We start from the raw sequence: 17486 nt of genomic DNA, 5'->3' as shown, positions 1-17486 counted from the left end.
TATACTACATAGCAAGCTGAGACTGCAGCAAGGAAAAGAATAATAATACAGGAGGTTAACTCACGTAAGCAGCAGGAACAAGTTTCTTTTAAAGAAAATGTATGTACCTATAACATAATGTGTTTATAGGGAGGAACTTCAGGAGCATGCATGGTCCTTGTATATGAAACTCTCTAATAGAACATCCAATAATAAAATGCTTGTTATTGTTATACAGTGACCAGCACTGAAGGTCTACAACAATTTGTGTTGCATGACTTTTATAGATCCTATATCACTCATCTGGCTGGTTTGTATTGCATTTTATACAGATCCTCACAAAAGTTGCAAATAGCATATGCTACCAGCTGATGCTTCAACCTGATTCTCGTACTAAGGTCACCATCAAACTGATTAATTCTATCAACCATGCAATTAAGGTTTGTTCATTTATCGTTTATTTCTCATCAAGATCTATTAGCTACTAATCATTGATGTGTGCAGACCATGGAAGAACACATGCGACCTCAGATGGAAACATTTTTGGAGACATATCAGAAACACTTAGGAATGCAAGCCACTCCGGAGTGCTTGCTCCCTGCAGACATCCCAGTTGTGACATTTCTAGTAGATGCACTAATAAGGAGTCCATTCATGGTTAGTGATGCTAACATGTAGTCTTAACTCATGCACACTGCAGCAGGAAAATGCTGCTGATGTTTGCTCAAGTGTAATGGAAGTGTTGGTCATGCTGTCCACACAAAACTGTCACAAGATGATCGAGTGTTCAGGGCTGAGTGCATTGGTGACTATCATGAAGATGCCATCAGTACAGTTACACTTTGAACTGCATTGCAACTCTTGGAAACTACTTACATCCATGATAGATTCTGTATTAAACAACAATGATAAGGTATTGAGCACACTTTCTCTGTAGATAGAGAGACCTATCTAAAGTTATATCGATCTATAACTAGTGTATAAAGATTGCAATGTTGCATCACTGTATTACTTTCATTGCAGTGTTCTTTAGTCGCATATTTTTGCAGACTCTTTTAGCACATAAGACAAAAACTTTTTTTCTCTTTTGTATTTCTGAAAACGTAATCAGCATAATTGCATTAGAGTTCATGTGTATGCTTTATTAGAGTAGGTGCACATGTATGTAAAACTGCAATTGAAGGGGTCAGTGGAAAAAGGGGGTAACCCTCATTTTGAGATTTACCATTTTGTAAAAACAAAATTGCTTGGTTAGGCATGTTAATAATGTTTCCACAAAATTTAACAACTTGACTTAAAAAGTTCAAGTCACAATCAAATTTAAATTTACATTAGTCTACAGCAATTCATGAATGTCAGAAAAATCTATTTAATGCCCACTATACACCTGTTTTTATTTTTCAAATGTGGGTTACCCCCTTTTTCCACTGACCCCTTCAATTGAACTATCATTATAGTGGTACATGCGTAAAGGCCCATATTTGGTTATGATAGGCAGACATTGTTTCTGTGGGATTTCTAGAAATGTCAATTAGTCTTGTGAAGCAACAGTTGTTCAAGTTTGACAACAACGTGCCACTGGCTTGTGCCATTGTGGCTTACCTAGTGAAGGCAGTAACATTTTGCAGTACTTCCAGCAAACCAGAGATGGAAGAGTTCTTCAGAACACTACAGGTAGATAGTATATTAAGGTGAAAGTCATACATAATTGTGTGCTATCAGGAAGGAGACCTTTTAAAACCAGTTATGAGTGTTGCTGTCAATGTAAAGAATAATGAAATTTTCAAACTACAATATTCTCAGCTTGTTGTACTATTAGCTCCATCTCCAAGGTGAGGCTTAACTACTGATGACGTAATATATTATAAAAGTAAATGATTTATGTGGTTTAGCCTTCCAGCTACTATCGTTAGTGAAAGTCCAAGTACTGTTATCACTGAAAGACAGGATTCCAAGAGCAATGAAGATATACCTATTACAATAGATGAATCTTTTACAAAAGAATTAGACACTTTGACAGTCACCTCACTGAAGACATCCACTTCTACTGGCAGCTTGGAAATGAATTTTCGAAAACTTTCGCTGCCTCATGACAAAGAAAAAAGCAATCCAGCATTTACTAGATCTAAGAGCTCTTCAGTTGTAGTGAGTAATCATGTAAATGAAACTTCAATTGAGAAGTCAAAAACTGATAGTAGTAATCCATGTAATATGGCTGAAAAGAAAAATAAATCTGGAGCAGCAAAGGCATTTTTTAAAGGTCTCACAAGCGCTGAGCCAAAAGCTACTAATACTAGACACATGGACATGGACAATCCCTACATGAGACATACATTGAAACGAAAAAGCAAAAAGATCACTAATACTGAAACATCCACAAACAATACAATAGTATTGAGTCACAACACTTCAAATGATGATGATAATCAAACAGCTGAACCTGATGATAAGAAATCTGGACGCCAGTCATGGGGAACAGAGATGCCAGACTTTTCTCACTTACCTGGAACTATAAGAGAATTCTCTAAGGTATACTCTGATGAGCATATACAAAATACTTCCTCATTATTCTCACAGGAACAAGCATCTATAGAAGAAATACTCAGTGAACATGAAGAAATTGCAGATGTTTTGACAACAAGACAAGATGTAAGTAATGATTTTCTCTCATCTATTAAATATTAATCCATTTACAAGGCTATTTCTACACTGGTTCCCTTGTGGTTTAAAGGAAAAAGCCTTCAGAGTGTAGTTAACACAATGGAGACGTGTTTTACCGATGATGGTGATGACATAGCACTATTCTCTGACCTACTTTCCTTATTCAAGATACACCAGTTAGTTTGATGATCTCTTTCATATATATGTTACCTGTTAGTTATGATTTTTTTATACATAGTGCTGGTTGGACATTAGCTGTGAGCTTGATCTTCCTCTCCCGTTTTCAACATGTTCTAGAGAATATCACAGAGCTAATGTGAGTCTAACATCAAGTGTTTGTATGCATGTACTACATATTTTTTATATTAGGCACTTGAAGGTAACGTGTGACACGATACAAATGATACTAGAACGATTTTCTGAAATCATCCTCTCCTGCAGTTAAGTATCCTAAAATTATGTTCATATCCTATTGTAAGCCACATCTAGGACATTCAAAAAATAATTCCAAGCCCTCTGCTCAACATGACCTAAGGGAGAAGGAACTGTGCTATACAAAACTTAAAGAGATTCATGAGATGGTAGCCAAAAAATTGTTCTCTACGCAAGTGAAGTCTGCAGATAGCAAGGTTGAAGAGATGATGGAATATTATAGGAACTTACACAAAATGTTAGAACCCTTCAAACTTCCACTCTAAATGATATGCACACTATTAACAAATGATTGAATGACATTTACACATTTCATTATTCTGCATCAGTTTTGTTACTGCTGTCTGTTTTATCATCATTAGTATCTCCAGTAGTACCTCCAGTCTGGTCACTGGCTACTGTAGTTTCTACAACTTTGTCATCATCTACTACTACACCTATTGGCTCTTTTAAAAAATCTGGAATAGACTCAAATGACTGATGCTTCTCTCTTCTAACCAATTCTGCAACGCCAGAAAGGTCCCTATTCATTGCATAAGCATCTTCCCCATCAGCGTAGTATTTCTCCTCAATGTCATTGATTCTATTAAACATAGTATTACATCTAGGAACAACACACAGATAGCTAACTTGAACTTCAAACAGCTTTGGTACAAGTGAAGTGCTGCTCGGTTGCTATTAGGGGAGCTGGTTACACTGTCAGTGGTATTATATCTACTAACTTACCTTATTCTGACATGAAGTGATACATACTTTGCTCCAAAAGTCTCCACCATAGACCGTGACGCCTGTTTGTGTTAAGTTATGAAGGGTGACCACAGTGTTGTCAAGTTACCTGATCCATCAGTTTTTGTGCCAAACCAAGTCTCCTATGAGAGCGGCGTACTGCCTATATAGAACACCACATTGTGTAGAAATTAGTCTAGACAACCAACCCTTAAGATATAATCAACAGCATAACAACCAAGGTGTGACAAAGGGCGTGTCTTCAAAACACCTGGGTTGTGTGTATTTGAGGTGACGGCCAAGAAATGGCTCCAATGATGTTGATGCTAATAATGTAAGATGTGTGTACACTATTTAGACACATCAGCGACTGTTCTATTAGAGTATTTAGGACCTATGATTTGGAATACTCTGTAGCTGTTATTTGGTTTCATTAAAACCACCAAAAGGTACTGCTACCCATTTCCATATGCATTTTATATCATGTAACCATGGACATTTTTAACAAGAATAAACATCCATAACACTGCAAATATTTATTGGATTTGTAGCAAACTCAGTATACAAATTTGTTCGTTATTTGCACCAAATTTTAAGCTAAGTCTTTGCGTTTTACAGCAATTTTTCACAAAGTGCAAAAATATCTTAATCCCTATAAACCCATAGGAAATGAAACTTTGCTTGCCTAAATCTCTGGAATATATAGCTGAAGCAATTTGGTACATGCACTGCTGGGTAGACACAATGCAACTTAGAGAAGGGAACGTGAGGTTGTGTATGTATGGAAATTGTGTATTCTTTCTTCCTGTTAATGTACCCATGTTATGGCATGGTGACTTCCTTGGTCCTTTGTGTTTTGACTTAATTAAAATGCTATAAATTTTCTGTATTAGAATGTTGGCCAAGTACCTGTACATCAGATAAAACAGTCAAATGAGTTTCAAGTTCCATCAAATGACAAAATGTTTCTGTTACTGGAGTACACAATAGCCTACAAATAGCTTGAACCATAAAAACACTTCCTAATACTGAAGATCAGCCACTTAAATATCATGATAAAATGCCATCCCACTAAGGACGTAAGATGGCAAGTAGGTAGATCAGACACTTAAGTGCTCACTATACATTTGAAGGTTCCCAAACTAATACTTCAAGTATAAACGGTGTCTATTCTGACCCTTCCAAATATTTAGTTTTTGTATAGAAGTGAACACTATTACTGAGTGACATGAAAGGGTCGGCAATGCTAGTCACAATCCCCTGGGCTCTTGACAGGTAATATTAACTAGCTATACATACCAAAGAAGTTATGTGTCCATGAGGGGCATCATCTGGATCTTCCTCCCTACAAAAACATAAACTCATTAACACGAGAACCAAGTATTTGATCTGCTCACATTTTGGCTAGAACATACCCAACCACCTTCTTATCTTCATCTTCAGCTATGTATGACAACTAGATATCGGAGTGAATAGAGTTCAGATAAGTATTTCACTGTACCTGAGGCCATGATAGTCCATGATAGAAGTAATACTTCATCTGGTAGTTCTCAGGTAGGCACAGCAGGTTACAATGCTGCATGTTCATCAGATCATGCGCCTACATATTGATCAACTAACAAACAGATCTCGAAGACAAATACTCACCGTCGCATTCCTGATGTTCATCTCGCCTCACGCTTTATTCTAATTAATGACCATTATATCCTGGGGGTGTGGCTACTTCGGTTACTTCGCAACAGCTCGCTGCGCAACATCGCAACTGCTAAAATGAAGCGAGTCACTATTGGCAATACGGAGAAAGTTCCTAGTGATAAACCAAGTGCTCTAAGCCAAAGAGGTGCAGCTAGCAAGTAGAGAGAAGCAGTTCAGCTGGTTTATTGTGCATTTTTTTCTTTAACTGCAGCCCAGTCTGCTCATACCAGAGATGCAATGGGAAAATACACTGGAGAAGCACCTCTCACAATACTCGGTAAACACAGAATAGTGTTAGTCTAGCTAAACCAGTGTTGTAACCATGTAGAGCAACCTTTTCCCAGCGGATTTGACTATCAACCCAGCACCTCTTTAACCACAAGAAAGCGACCAGAATATTCCATCACTGGAAAACCATATCCTAAGAAGTGTATGTTGCTGTATTAAACTGTGCACTTGTGATATTTCAGCTCATTACAGCTGAACAAAGGCCAACACCTGGTGACCATGAAATTGCTGGTGACATGTCCTGGGATTCAGACAAGAAAACATTTATTGTTTCACCAAAAGGAAAAACGTGGCCTTATGGACCCAGAGGTGTGTTAACTGTACAGAGTCTATAACCAGCCTCAATGCTAGCTATGCCATATTTCAGAGGATGCTCACCTGACATGCAGTACTGGTGCAGGACACTACAAGGTAGTCTATGGAGATACTGGCTCTGGTATCAAACAGTCCGTAAGCTCACGACACAAAGGTGGAATCAACGTTGGTCCTCCCAATTCCAGTGTGCAGCCTGTTGACACTTTTGGTATGTTATTAATGATAACACTCTTATCACATAATGGTGCAGGAGTCAAGACCCCAGGACCAGACTACAGACCAAACTCACCGTACTGGGGTAGAGGACCCCAGCACCATATCGGTGTCCGTTTAAAACCCAAGAGTGCTGAGACTCCAGGACCAGGTGAGCAGATGGTTCTTATAGGCTTAAAAGTCAATGATTCTTGCCACACTGTAAAGGTCCAGGAGCATATGCTCTTCCCAGTGATGTTGACTCAATTACTGGACCGTTGATAGGAGAGCAGCTGTACAGAGAAAATGACCCTGAGTATCCAGCACCAAATGCCTACGATATTCCAGAGACAGTTGGGACTGGGTTGAAGAAGTCATTTGGCATTATGTATGATGATGTTGCAAGTAGTAAGTGAAGCAATTCCCTAGCCTGTGTAGTCACTGTATATTGCATTCCAATAGAAAATAAAAATCCACCACCCAACCGATACTATATTAGAAATCTTAAGGGGAATGCTCCTAGCATGACCTATCGGGCATTTCCTTGGCCTTGTAAGTAACTGAAATATGATGGAGTGTTAATGCACTGTATAATATTATGATACAGTAGAGACAAGGCCTGGGCCATCTGATCATGATCCAGTAGCACAATCTATTCACCCACGAGCATCAGATTACAGCTGCAGGAAAAAATGCTTACCAGTGTTCCCAGACATTCTAAATTATTCTGCAGAATACGGTAATCATCCAGACATTGCGCATGGAGTGAATCATGATGTTGTGATTGCATTACAGAGACAGTGTCAGTTCCTGGTGCAGGGGAGTACAATTATGACAGGGATTTCCAAGAGAATTCCAATCCAGCGTACTCCATGGGCACATTGCTACCAGCTAAACCCAGTAAGCAGGTATTTGTACATGCATGATGATTCACCTAACGTGTTGTTTCCATAGATGATCATCCTGGCCCTAACCACTATCACTTACAACATACAAACAGATCTAATATTGCTCGTGTCCCATCGTATACCATGGGTCAGACATTATCCAAGCCTAAGAATAAGGGAGAAACTCCAGCACCTTGGGATTATCAACCTGATGTTGATAACACAAAGCTCCGTGTCCCAACATATTCCATGACTCCAAGAAGAAAAGATTCAAACAGTAAGATGTTTAATAGAATATATTATGTGGCATGTTGTGCCTTGCAGAATCTAAAGGTCCATCTCCTAATGCATACAACATCTCAAGAGGACAAACCCACAAAGGGAGTTCTACTGGTAAATCCTGCAGTTTCAGTAGCAGACATTCACCCCATCAGTATGCAGGATTCCCCACTGCAGCCCTTGCTAGACTATAATATATAAATAGTACACACACAATAAAACACGCTATAGTGCTTGTATTTCTCAGCATTCCTCACTAATGTCACTATGAAAACTACTACTGCTAGTACTTGGCATGCTCTCTCTGCCAATGAGCATATCAGTGCTGGTGCTCAGTCTATCTTCATCAAGTTTTTTGATAGTTTGATGTGCAGCTAAATCTACGCCAGGTAAAACTGAGACTTGACTAGCTTGTTTGACAGCAGTCTCAAGTATTAACAGTGTGAGGTGATCCTGCCTTCTTAGTTGAAGACTACGTGTGCTGAAGGTGATGGCATCATCATACTTGTCCATTAACAAACTTACAAAGGCAATATCAGTTAAGGTTGATGGCTGTTCTGGAACAATCTGCAATGCCTTCTTGTGCATCTGCATAGCCATGTTGTACTTGCCTTGTTTTCTGCACACGTGGCCAAGGTTGTTGTACACAGCTTCCCACATTTGTGAAGAACTGCTGTCAGTTGTCTGAAGGTTAACAATGGCATTTTTAAAGTACGCTTCAGCTAGTGGATATTTCTCAGCATGAAAAAGAAGAAATCCAACTTCTTGTAAGACTACTGGATCAACTGGTGACATTGTCAGTGCTTTCTTGACAAAGCGGATTGAAATTGCTGTGACCCCAGTGTGAAAGTATTCCCTTGCAAGATATAGCAATGGTATGTGGCTACCACGCATTATATGGGCAGCATTGGAAAAAGCTGAAATAGCTTGATCATGCTCACTACGGTCAGCAAAAGACAAACCATATGCCAGCCAAGCATGGGGAAACATTTTATCAATACTCAACACTTTCTCCAAGTATTTGGCAGCATCTGCATACTGAGAGATTGTCAGATAGTAACAAGCTACCGTGTACCAAGCAATGGGTAAGTCTGGAAAGTTACTAACAAGTCGCTGTCCTAAGGCATACAGCTCTGTTGACTTCTTTTGATAAACACAAGAGGACACATGAAGGAGAATTGCATCCTCATTGTACTGGTCTTGCTCCAGAACTTTACGAGTAAGAGAATAGCCAACTTGAGTTGTCTTTCTTTCAGCTTGACCACATATGACATCTGTACAGTTTTCTAGCTCTTTGGATGAGCTTGGTAACACACTATTGCTCAACTGTTTGCAACCCTTTGCTTTTGAATGATACAAGTACAACAAGATAGCTTCTTCATCGTGGGTGCATTGTTTATTAAATGGTAGATCAATGATCAATTTCTTTTCTTCATCAGCTGTAAGGTAGTGTTTACTTGTAAGATGATCAAGAGCTTCAACACAATAAACATCAGCTTTCAGTGCAGCAGTAAAGCAGTCTATTGCTTTAGGAATGGTCCCAAGATTCTCATGAGCTATTCCTTCTAACAGCAGACAAGAGCTCTCAACATTTCCAATTCCTGTAAGTTTAGATAAGTCCTTATCAACTTTCTTTGTAGCTTCAAAGTTAACAAAACTCAGTATGGTTAGTACCACTTCCCATTCTTTGCATGCAGCATGACATTTAGCTAACAAGTAACACAGAAGTGAACTCTGTTGGTACTGAGAGTTCTTTTGCAGTAAGTTACTGGCACGTTGATATTCTCCACTAGCATAGAAGATCTGTGATGCAAGGAAGACATCTTGGAGTTCATTGCCTGATAACACAAGTGCTTTTTCAGCCCAAAACGATGCACTTTTGTACAAGTGTTTCTTCAGGTGTTCTTCAGCAACGCTTCTAGCCTTGGCAAGCATGTTTATAGCACACTGCAAACAAAAACAAAGCACTAAACAATTAGAATACAACCTGCAACACGGACCAGACTAGTGCCTTTATAATTTACTTGAGATATCGTTTACACAAATGTAACACCCTAAAGTGGCATCTATAAGAGGCGATGTACCAGCATAACAAGATTTTATCTATGATTCACGTCAGATGGCTTACCGCGATAAAATCAAAAATATAAAATTACGGACGTGTTACGGAGTGGGTGTATGCCAGCTGCCGCTAAATTTGAAAGTGCATAAGTCGGGCAGTACAGGGAGCCCCAGGATGGCTAGTCCGGTAGGATGACGGTGTAATGAGGAGTTCCTGTAAATATATTTCCCTAGGATGATCCAACGCTGGAACGCCATTTTAAGGGGCATAGAGACGCAGTGACCAGTGTCTCTTTTAACCCTAACATGAAGCAACTTGGTAAGTAGATGTACAGTGAGTCTTATGCTTGTTTCTACATTACGTCACCACGTATCCATAATTACACTGCTACTTTTAGCAACCGGTTCAATGGACTCCTGTCTTATGGTGTGGCATTTTAGACCACAAGCAAGAGCTTACAGATTTGTAGGACACAAAGTTTGTCTCCAGCAATTGAGAATTGTTTGCTATGGAGATGTGTAACCACAGGATGCTGTGCTCAGTGTCTCATTCTCTCCGTCTGGTCACTTGGTAGCTTCAGCCTCTCGAGATAAGACTGTCCGGCTGTGGATTCCCAGCGTGTAAGACTTTGATGGACAAACAACTACAGAGTCACATTGTTTCTTCCTTAGTAAAGGAGAATCTACAGTTTTCAGTGCCCATTCAGCAAGTGTACGTTGTGTAGATTTTGCCAGTGATGGCACATCATTGTTGAGTGCCTCAGATGATAAGACTGTTAAGGTAATGGACTACTAGTCAAGCTGTAGTCATTTGTTAACCTGTCAAACAGGTCTGGACTGTACATAGACAGAAATTTCAGTTTTCACTAAATGGCCACAGCAATTGGGTCCGATCTGCAAAGTGAGAGATTATACCAACTGGTACCCTGTGTATTGTTATTCACTATGCCGTGTAGGTTCTCACCAGATGGCAGGTTGATTGCTTCTGGTGGAGATGACAAAACTGTTAAACTGTGGGACAGACAGACTAAAGAGAATGTCCATACCTTTCATGAGCCCAGCGGGTACAACACTGAATATTCAATACACTTTTTAGTTGCTTCATAGGATGGTAAATACTGTTGCATTCCATCCAGATGGTAACTGCATAGGAGTTGGAACTTCTGATAATGTGGTCAAGGTATGATGCTGCTAATACAACCCCTGCATATGGGAGAGTATATACTACTTTGCTATAATGTTCTTCTATTAGATATGGGACATTAGAGTTAACAAATTACTACAGCACTACCAAGGTGACGACTGCACTATGTTGTAATGGTATACACTACTCACCTTGTACTTCTAGTTCACAATGGACCAGTAAATAGCATCCATTTCCATCCATCAGGCAACTATCTGTTGTCTGGTTCAACCGACAAGACTTTGAAAGTATGTTGGGACTTTGTTCCATTCTGCTAGGCAGTTTATCCCACACATTTCAGGTGTTGGACTTACTAGAAGGACGACCATTTTATACTCTTCATGGCCACAAGGTATGAGAAAAGAAACTCACCCTTGAAATATTTATTTTTGTACCTTAGGGCCCAGTAATGGGTGTTAATTTCTCTCCAACTGGTGAATTCTTTGCTTCAGTTGGCTTAGATGAACAGGTATGCATGCCTCTCATAAACCATTCTAAGTTGCTATTATATGACCTCACAGGTGCTGGTATGGAAAACTAATTTTGATACTGTTGACTACCGAGAAGGTTAGGTTGGCATAACCAATACAAGGCTTACTTGACTGCAGGAATATTCACTACTAGTGTTACAAGCAAAACGAATGAAGCATACACCAGTGAAGAGACACGAACATGACTTACCTCCAAACAGAACAAACCTTGAGGTAATGGCACTTTGTTGTGTAACTACAGGGCACTATCACTGCATTACTGCTATACAGCTTGACCCTACTGGTGGTCCAAAGGACATGTTTGGTCAGCCTCCTAATGTGCTTGATGTGGGGCCTGCTCTGTTTGCCCAGCCCAGACCTAGTCAGGTGAAGAGATACATTATAGTCTTCATCATTATCGTAATTGTACTCATAGGGAATTACTGGGCACAGGGAAGGGAAGGTTCCTCAGACTAAGCCACTGGAACCAATGACAATTCCTCCTCAACTTGCAAACACCCTCGAACACATTGTAGGTCAACTTGACATTTTAACACAAGTAAGTTGATGGAAGTATGTGATATTATGTGTGATGATTCCATTGCAGACTGTATCCATATTAGAAGAAAGACTCACTATTACAGAGAATAAGTTAAAAGAATGTATTGATAATCAACAAAGAATTAATGTACAAATTGCACCCACTCAGTAATTACCACATTGTAATTATCTTTATTGCGAAATCTTATCACATGATTTTGACTTGTGGGTTTTAATATCTCAAAATGAGCGGTAGTATCAAGTGTTTATTCTTCAGCGAGTTTCACACCACTGCCGGCCCAAAAGTTACTTATCAGGTACTTTCTACATATGCTGTTATTTGTGTTACTATTTCTCGGTAGTTTCCGGAATCCTTTCCTCTGAAGGAGGCGTTTGATTTGGCTCACGAGTACATCATAACGAAACCACAACTCTACGACAGATTAATGACTGTGTAAGCTTGTGTAGTCCTTGTACGAGCTTTGTGTGCGTAAGCCTAGAGGAATCTTGCAGCACGAGACTTGCTGCAAATCACTAGTCTCGTGCCCAGACCGCTTTTTTTCTTTTTGTGTGGGGGCGGAGAAAAAAAAAGTCTGGCACAAGACTAGCAAATAACATGGCTAGAACTAAGAGTTGTAAAAATGGATGGCAGATATAAGGGGTTTGCCATGTTCCTACCTGGATGAGATAGTCGCTATCATTTCAATTTTTGTAATATACATTATATTTGTAAGGTTTACACTAGTATGTTCCTTGTAAATCTGCAATGTGTACAAGGTTCCTCTAAAACAAGTTGATGTTGTGCTACTTCTAAAAACCAGGCAGCAGAAAAGCGAACTGGGTTTTGCTTTGTTGCTACATGTGAATCATTGTATTTTGTAATTGATGAAATATTTCATAATTCTGTACTCGAACAAACCACTTTAACCCGCTAATAATGCACAGAAGTATCTTTATAGTTTGTCTATAGCATTTTCTCATACAAATTCTACATGCAAAGCCTCAAGGCTGCTCTTATTTTTTGCCCGTATATGTATGGGCATGCCCCCCTTTCAACTCGAAGGAATTCGTTATACCCAGTAGCCAAGGTGGCCTATTTTTCGGCTTTTTGATGCTCATAGAGCCCATTGGAAAAAGCCTTCACTGTGTCCTTATAAATTTGTTTCACCCGTATTTCAAACTGGCGCGTATTAACTGCCTTAAACCAAAGCTTTCCATGCCAGGAAGTTTACTACAGGCTCTACCTTTATTTCTCACATGAAGGCTGTTTTTAGTGAATAAAGTTTGCTCTCATGTTAGACAAACGATTAATATATACATACATACAAAGCAAAGCCTATGGCAGCTGTACGAAACACAGCTATTGTCGCCCAGCGAACCAGCACTGGGATGTCTGTGCACCACTCAGGCGCTTGAACCTTGTGCAGGCAAATCCTCCTGGGGCAGGGCTAGTAACCTGCAGGAGGACTGTCCAGGTCTCATGGAGAGAGGTTGCGGAACCCAAAGTTCCACAACGACCTCGACACCGCTAAGCGAGACAAGGACAGTTGGGCATTTACTTCCCCAGTTAACACCAGGTACCCATTGATGTTACAGATGGGTGGGCTGCTTCCCCAGTTGACACCAGGTCCCCTTTAACAGCTGGGTAGACTGGAACAATGAGAGTAAAGTTTCTTTCTCAAGGAAAAAACAACTCCAATGTGGCGTGACTGGGAATTGAACCTGGGACACCAGGCAGATGCCCTAACCACTTGGTTATGCTGCATACATACACACACATACACACTTTTTGGTAAAAACCAGACACGCGCTTACAGCCGGCTGTGGCACGCACCTAGTTTAAAAATACAACTTGCATGTGCTTTTGACATCTGTTCTATGCATATGCTGTAACACTTATATATTTGTGCAGTAGCTCGTTGATTTGTGGAGAAGTTTTCTGGTGAGAACCACCGACATGGTTTCCCAGCACTTACCGATGTATTTATCTTCGCAATGCATACTTTGACTCTTCATCTTGGATTCAACCTCATGACAATTTTCCTGCTGCACTCTTTATCAGACTTATGTTGATGGACTACTCTTCCTGTAGTGCATGCCTGTGTTATCTTAGTATGTTCATCCACAACCTTAGATACCATGTTATTTGGGGTAGGAACTCCCTGTTGATAACAAATCCTACATCTCTAGGGAGGGGCAATCCGTTCTATAGATTGGCTTGTGCCATATTGTTCAGGCACTTTGTCTAGGGATACTCCGCTCAACTGTGTCAATGCACATTTTGATCAGTCTGGTGATGACTCTGAGACAGTAATCACTGCTTTGCCGCATAAATATAGTCACCATTTATCTTTAGTAGGCTTCTTGTAAAACAAGAAAGAAAAAGAAAACTGACTTGGGTCTTGGATCATTTTTGGGCATCAGGACTGTGGGCTACTACATTTCCCGGTGATTCACTGATCTTGGAGCTTGTATAAAACAAAATAAAAATTGTGATACTCTGTCCCAATAGGATGGTGCTTCATTTAATTTCTTCATTTAACTTTGGAGTGCACAGGAGGCATCTTTCTTGCTACTGCAGTTTCAGTTGCTAATAGATGAAAGCGTAAACTGTTTGTGCTATTGCCTGGCTCCTTCAATAGGATTGCCCCACTTCATCCGAGAGATCAATGACTTGGCTATTGTGCAAGTGAGGGAACCTGGCATGTATGCAGAATCTTGGAAAGGAAGGTAGTTTTTGCCCCTGTAACTGTGGTGAGAGAATGGATGAAGGAAACTGTGGGAAGGTCTCCACCACCAGTCAGAATTCCACTTGAATTTTGTCCCTCCCTGTTACAGTTTCTGTATCAACAAATTCCACCAGTCCTTATCATCTGAAAGCTGTTTCTCATAGGTTCAGCTGTCCTTTAATTTCATGGCTGGTTTTTCCTGAACCAGCTTATGTCATTATGTGATGTACCAAGTACTACCAACCATGTACAGTATATGAAGAAGTTACTGTGTACACAGAACTGCCAAATCTCTTTGTATAAAGGTATTAGTGAATGTCATTATAACCACTATATAATATCAAGGGATTTCATAGAAGTTATAACCCATCAAGCTGGAATTCACATGGTTACCATTTACAAAGTTACCCCCCCACCTACCTATTATGGTTAAAAAATTAAAAGAAGATTCAACTGAATTCATTCCTAATCATTTTCACTCAAATTACAATAACATGATGACTTATAAATTATGCCATCTGTAAGGAATGCTTCAAAAAGCAGTTTACAGAAGTATACAGCCAATCCAAGGGTCTTTTAGGAATAGAGGGTTGAAACTAACAATACAGCAACACACGTTTTGGTCCCTGAAATATTATATTTTTAAACACGTTTGTTGCTTCATTTTAGTTTCAACTCTCTATCACTTAAATCGCTTACCTTTGCCAATCAGACCTTGTGACTACATGCCGTTGATAATGTTAACAATAGAATTGGTACAACAGATATAGTAACCAGATCACATTTCTGCACAGAGGGTTGTAGTTTATAGGTGAGTTACTGGAATGCTGATTTATTTCCTTACAAGGAATGTATGGACTTTCACCTAGTTGCTTATTTAGTATTCAGTATACCTTTGAGCAACATTAGATCTGGTTACTGAGACAAGTGTTAGTATTATGTGGTGGCATACCTTTGCTCTATTGTAGTACTGTCATGGACTATGTTATAATGGGCTGTCCACGTGGCATCACTGACAAGAAGTATGACCGAAACACTCTCATCTTCAATTTTGGGTTTGTGTTTGATAAAGATTGTGATACAGTTCCGTTTGAATCAGTAGTCAGGAAGCTAGGAGCCACCTTTAGAATTTATGAGGTATGTGTTGTGCATGGGTAGGGTAGAAATTTATATCATAAATTAAAATATTTGTGTGGTGTTATCATACATTTCAGATTACTTTTTATAGCTATCTTTGTTATAATTAATATTGAGAAGAATTCTGTGCTATGGCATAAATTGGGTAACATGTCTCAAGTTACATCTATTTATAGTGATATGTGCTACACCCATAGATCACAGATATGTGTTGTTCTGTTTTGGTTTGGCCTGTTAGCTCCGTGTGGCATTTGTGTACACTTGTGTAGTTTACAATGTGTCACCCACAGTTGGAGAATGGCTTTCTGTCGGATAATGTCAGACGTGGCAAACTACCTGGGATATTGGCTCAGATGTTCAACGAGCTGAATCATCACGGAATGTGCAGTATTACCATTGGTAAACAATATGTAATTTTATATCTTAGGGCAGGCCCATAAAATTATATTACAGTATACAGATGCACTCATAATGATGTTGTTTATATTAAACAGTAGCAGCACCAATGAGTTTAGGCCATGCAGGGATATCATTGTATGGATGCATTACCAATGCAGTGCATGAATGTTTGAGTACACACTTCTCACATTTGATTCCCTACTAGAGTGACACAGTAGTGATTCTTGTTCATGTTCTAGATGATGTTAACATTCTCAATTTGAAGATCACACCAATGATACCCAGCCCTCCCCCAGTTTGCCACCATCAAGTGCCGATATTTGTCTGTTCCGCTAGCGATGTTGAGGCAACCAAAGTCGATCTCACTCTACAGCAAGTAAGATAGTATCTCCTGTGGATGTTGGTAATCTTATCTTCATCAATTGCCCAATTTAGATTGTTCCCTACATCGATGGCTTCAATCATATCTTAAAGATCTCTCAGGAATCTGATGTTGACGTGGGAATTGTCAGTCTGTGTGTGCAGCACTTGTAGTGAGTATTTGATGTGTATCACTTTCCATGATGTAGTGTATCTATTGTCATTACAGTGTCTATGGCTACATCAAGCTAATATCAATATTCCAGGTACCATCATTATTGTTGGTCACAGGTCATGAATTTGCTCAGTGTAGTATTGCAACATCTATGTCCCCACTCCAAACATCAGGCGACTATTGGAGGATGCCACCCTACAGACAAGCTGTTTAGAGTATGTAGCCATCCCAGGTGAGTGTGTGTGTGTGTAGCATCTTGTGTGTGCCTAGGTGTGTATATGAAACACCTTTTATGAGTGTGGTGTATATAAACTGATATCATGTGTTGATTAGGTTGCAGACCAAAATTGAAGGAGGTGTTCCAGTTATACTGCAGCCTGGAGCCAGGACTCACCATCAAGGACTTGTGCAACAGACATGAGCCATCAAAGCTGGGGGTTGATGAAAGGTCTGCAACCTGAATTAATACCATTTTCATTATGGATACACAGTATTGAATTTCAGGCACCTAATACAGTTTGGGTTAACACATGATCTTGTCCACCATTGTAAGAAGTACCCCACTTTGTTAAGAACAGATGAACCCATGGACTCGACCCTTCAACCACTTGCTGAGTAAGCCACACAAATGTGGGTATACATGCAGTGATCCTAATAACACACAGGTATCTGGATGGACTACATGATTATGATGAGATATGCTGTGCTCTTGGTTGGTGCTCGAATTGTGACTTGGAAGTGATTTATCATCCTGATAGGTTGGTCTCACCAGACAGTCGACAACATTGTGGAGAACTCTGACAATGTGGTCGTACACTTGAGATGATCTCCAGCTGTGCTTCACCACAAAATTGCACAGGGGGTCTTATCACAGAGGTGAAAGTGGGTTTAACACATAGGATTACCATCATGTATTATAATTGATAACATTTAATGGAATGTGTATAAAAATTGAATAAAATGTCTTTATTTCCAAAA

At 39.6% G+C, this 17486-nt stretch overlaps 6 protein-coding genes across 10 annotated transcripts in view; 4 read left to right on the top strand and 2 right to left on the bottom strand.

Moving 5' to 3' along the window:
• LOC136259795 (uncharacterized) overlaps positions 1-3454 on the top strand; it is a 4260-nt gene extending 806 nt beyond the window's left edge. Inside the window, exons 5-16 of the mRNA XM_066053338.1 lie at positions 13-99; positions 312-419; positions 484-636; positions 680-892; positions 1474-1653; positions 1702-1811; positions 1872-2508; positions 2557-2628; positions 2677-2816; positions 2879-2956; positions 3010-3080; positions 3130-3454. Coding sequence (XP_065909410.1) covers positions 13-99; positions 312-419; positions 484-636; positions 680-892; positions 1474-1653; positions 1702-1811; positions 1872-2508; positions 2557-2628; positions 2677-2816; positions 2879-2956; positions 3010-3080; positions 3130-3338 — 2058 coding nt within the window. The 3' untranslated portion in view covers positions 3339-3454. The remainder of the gene's footprint in view (positions 1-12; positions 100-311; positions 420-483; positions 637-679; positions 893-1473; positions 1654-1701; positions 1812-1871; positions 2509-2556; positions 2629-2676; positions 2817-2878; positions 2957-3009; positions 3081-3129) is intronic.
• On the bottom strand, positions 3334-5537 carry LOC136259824 (N-alpha-acetyltransferase daf-31-like). The gene is made up of 8 exons (XM_066053378.1): positions 5446-5537; positions 5300-5398; positions 5196-5254; positions 5098-5143; positions 3908-3961; positions 3799-3860; positions 3703-3747; positions 3334-3655 (listed from the first exon to the last, which is right to left on the bottom strand). The coding sequence occupies exons 1-8, from the start codon at positions 5464-5466 to the stop codon at positions 3388-3390; spliced, it is 654 nt and encodes a 217-aa protein (XP_065909450.1). The 5' UTR covers positions 5467-5537; the 3' UTR covers positions 3334-3387.
• On the top strand, positions 5502-7752 carry LOC136259802 (uncharacterized). The gene is made up of 12 exons (XM_066053348.1): positions 5502-5638; positions 5705-5770; positions 5822-5923; positions 5974-6090; positions 6149-6304; positions 6347-6460; positions 6517-6696; positions 6751-6840; positions 6896-7027; positions 7084-7188; positions 7243-7452; positions 7500-7752. Exons 1-12 carry the CDS (start codon positions 5569-5571, stop codon positions 7646-7648), a joined length of 1491 nt encoding a protein of 496 aa, XP_065909420.1. The 5' UTR covers positions 5502-5568; the 3' UTR covers positions 7649-7752.
• LOC136259799 (cell division cycle protein 16 homolog) lies at positions 7635-9648 on the bottom strand. 3 transcript variants are annotated; one of them, XM_066053344.1, is made up of 3 exons: positions 9583-9608; positions 9455-9520; positions 7635-9401 (listed from the first exon to the last, which is right to left on the bottom strand). In XM_066053344.1, the coding sequence occupies exon 3, from the start codon at positions 9387-9389 to the stop codon at positions 7698-7700; it is 1692 nt and encodes a 563-aa protein (XP_065909416.1). In that variant the 5' UTR covers positions 9390-9401; positions 9455-9520; positions 9583-9608; the 3' UTR covers positions 7635-7697. The 3 variants fall into 3 exon arrangements, with proteins under 3 accessions (XP_065909416.1, XP_065909414.1, XP_065909417.1); XM_066053342.1 differs by lacking the exon at positions 9455-9520 and having other exon boundaries at positions 9583-9648; XM_066053345.1 differs by having other exon boundaries at positions 9479-9595.
• On the top strand, positions 9473-11944 carry LOC136259808 (POC1 centriolar protein homolog A-like). Its single transcript, XM_066053356.1, has 17 exons — positions 9473-9702; positions 9750-9834; positions 9914-9993; positions 10045-10136; positions 10188-10296; positions 10346-10416; positions 10472-10579; positions 10623-10695; positions 10768-10810; positions 10864-10946; positions 11000-11050; positions 11099-11167; positions 11220-11265; positions 11323-11402; positions 11460-11555; positions 11605-11727; positions 11776-11944. Exons 1-17 carry the CDS (start codon positions 9574-9576, stop codon positions 11878-11880), a joined length of 1443 nt encoding a protein of 480 aa, XP_065909428.1. The 5' UTR covers positions 9473-9573; the 3' UTR covers positions 11881-11944.
• LOC136259816 (GATOR1 complex protein NPRL2-like) lies at positions 11880-17486 on the top strand. Of its 3 annotated transcripts, XM_066053368.1 has the most exons (12): positions 11880-12025; positions 12071-12162; positions 15406-15574; positions 15865-15973; positions 16213-16349; positions 16409-16506; positions 16563-16599; positions 16647-16740; positions 16842-16956; positions 17013-17123; positions 17174-17220; positions 17267-17486. In XM_066053368.1, the coding sequence occupies exons 1-12, from the start codon at positions 11954-11956 to the stop codon at positions 17332-17334; spliced, it is 1149 nt and encodes a 382-aa protein (XP_065909440.1). In that variant the 5' UTR covers positions 11880-11953; the 3' UTR covers positions 17335-17486. The 3 variants fall into 3 exon arrangements, with proteins under 3 accessions (XP_065909440.1, XP_065909439.1, XP_065909441.1); XM_066053367.1 differs by having other exon boundaries at positions 17174-17486; XM_066053369.1 differs by having other exon boundaries at positions 12009-12025; positions 12068-12162; positions 17174-17486.

Source organism: Dysidea avara, chromosome 7 (assembly GCF_963678975.1).
Source record: "Dysidea avara chromosome 7, odDysAvar1.4, whole genome shotgun sequence".
NCBI lineage: Eukaryota > Metazoa > Porifera > Demospongiae > Dictyoceratida > Dysideidae > Dysidea > Dysidea avara.
Note: the sequence above shows the minus strand (reverse complement) of the source record. Positions and strands in the feature narration are given on the sequence as shown.

What these genes read in the sequence shown, in the direction of transcription:
- LOC136259802 (XM_066053348.1), top strand. Translation starts at nt 5,569, where the DNA reads ATGAAGCGAGTCACTATTGGCAATACGGAGAAAGTTCCTAGTGATAAA. An exon ending in TCGGGCATTTCCTTGGCCTT is followed by an intron (nt 6,841 to 6,895) that starts GTAAGTAACTGA and finishes ATTATGATACAG; the next exon opens with TAGAGACAAGGCCTGGGCCA. An exon ending in ATTGCTACCAGCTAAACCCA is followed by an intron (nt 7,189 to 7,242) that starts GTAAGCAGGTAT and finishes TTGTTTCCATAG; the next exon opens with ATGATCATCCTGGCCCTAAC.
- LOC136259816 (XM_066053367.1), top strand. Translation starts at nt 11,954, where the DNA reads ATGAGCGGTAGTATCAAGTGTTTATTCTTCAGCGAGTTTCACACCACT. An exon ending in TCGATCTCACTCTACAGCAA is followed by an intron (nt 16,350 to 16,408) that starts GTAAGATAGTAT and finishes TGCCCAATTTAG; the next exon opens with ATTGTTCCCTACATCGATGG. An exon ending in AAGCTGGGGGTTGATGAAAG is followed by an intron (nt 16,957 to 17,012) that starts GTCTGCAACCTG and finishes ATTGAATTTCAG; the next exon opens with GCACCTAATACAGTTTGGGT.
- LOC136259808 (XM_066053356.1), top strand. Translation starts at nt 9,574, where the DNA reads ATGGCTTACCGCGATAAAATCAAAAATATAAAATTACGGACGTGTTAC. An exon ending in CAGATGATAAGACTGTTAAG is followed by an intron (nt 10,297 to 10,345) that starts GTAATGGACTAC and finishes CCTGTCAAACAG; the next exon opens with GTCTGGACTGTACATAGACA. An exon ending in TACTGTTGACTACCGAGAAG is followed by an intron (nt 11,266 to 11,322) that starts GTTAGGTTGGCA and finishes ATTCACTACTAG; the next exon opens with TGTTACAAGCAAAACGAATG.
- LOC136259799 (XM_066053342.1), bottom strand. Translation starts at nt 9,389, where the DNA reads ATGCTTGCCAAGGCTAGAAGCGTTGCTGAAGAACACCTGAAGAAACAC.
- LOC136259824 (XM_066053378.1), bottom strand. Translation starts at nt 5,466, where the DNA reads ATGAACATCAGGAATGCGACG. An exon ending in ATGGACACATAACTTCTTTG is followed by an intron (nt 3,962 to 5,097) that starts GTATGTATAGCT and finishes TGTTCTATATAG; the next exon opens with GCAGTACGCCGCTCTCATAG. An exon ending in CACAAAAACTGATGGATCAG is followed by an intron (nt 3,861 to 3,907) that starts GTAACTTGACAA and finishes TAACACAAACAG; the next exon opens with GCGTCACGGTCTATGGTGGA.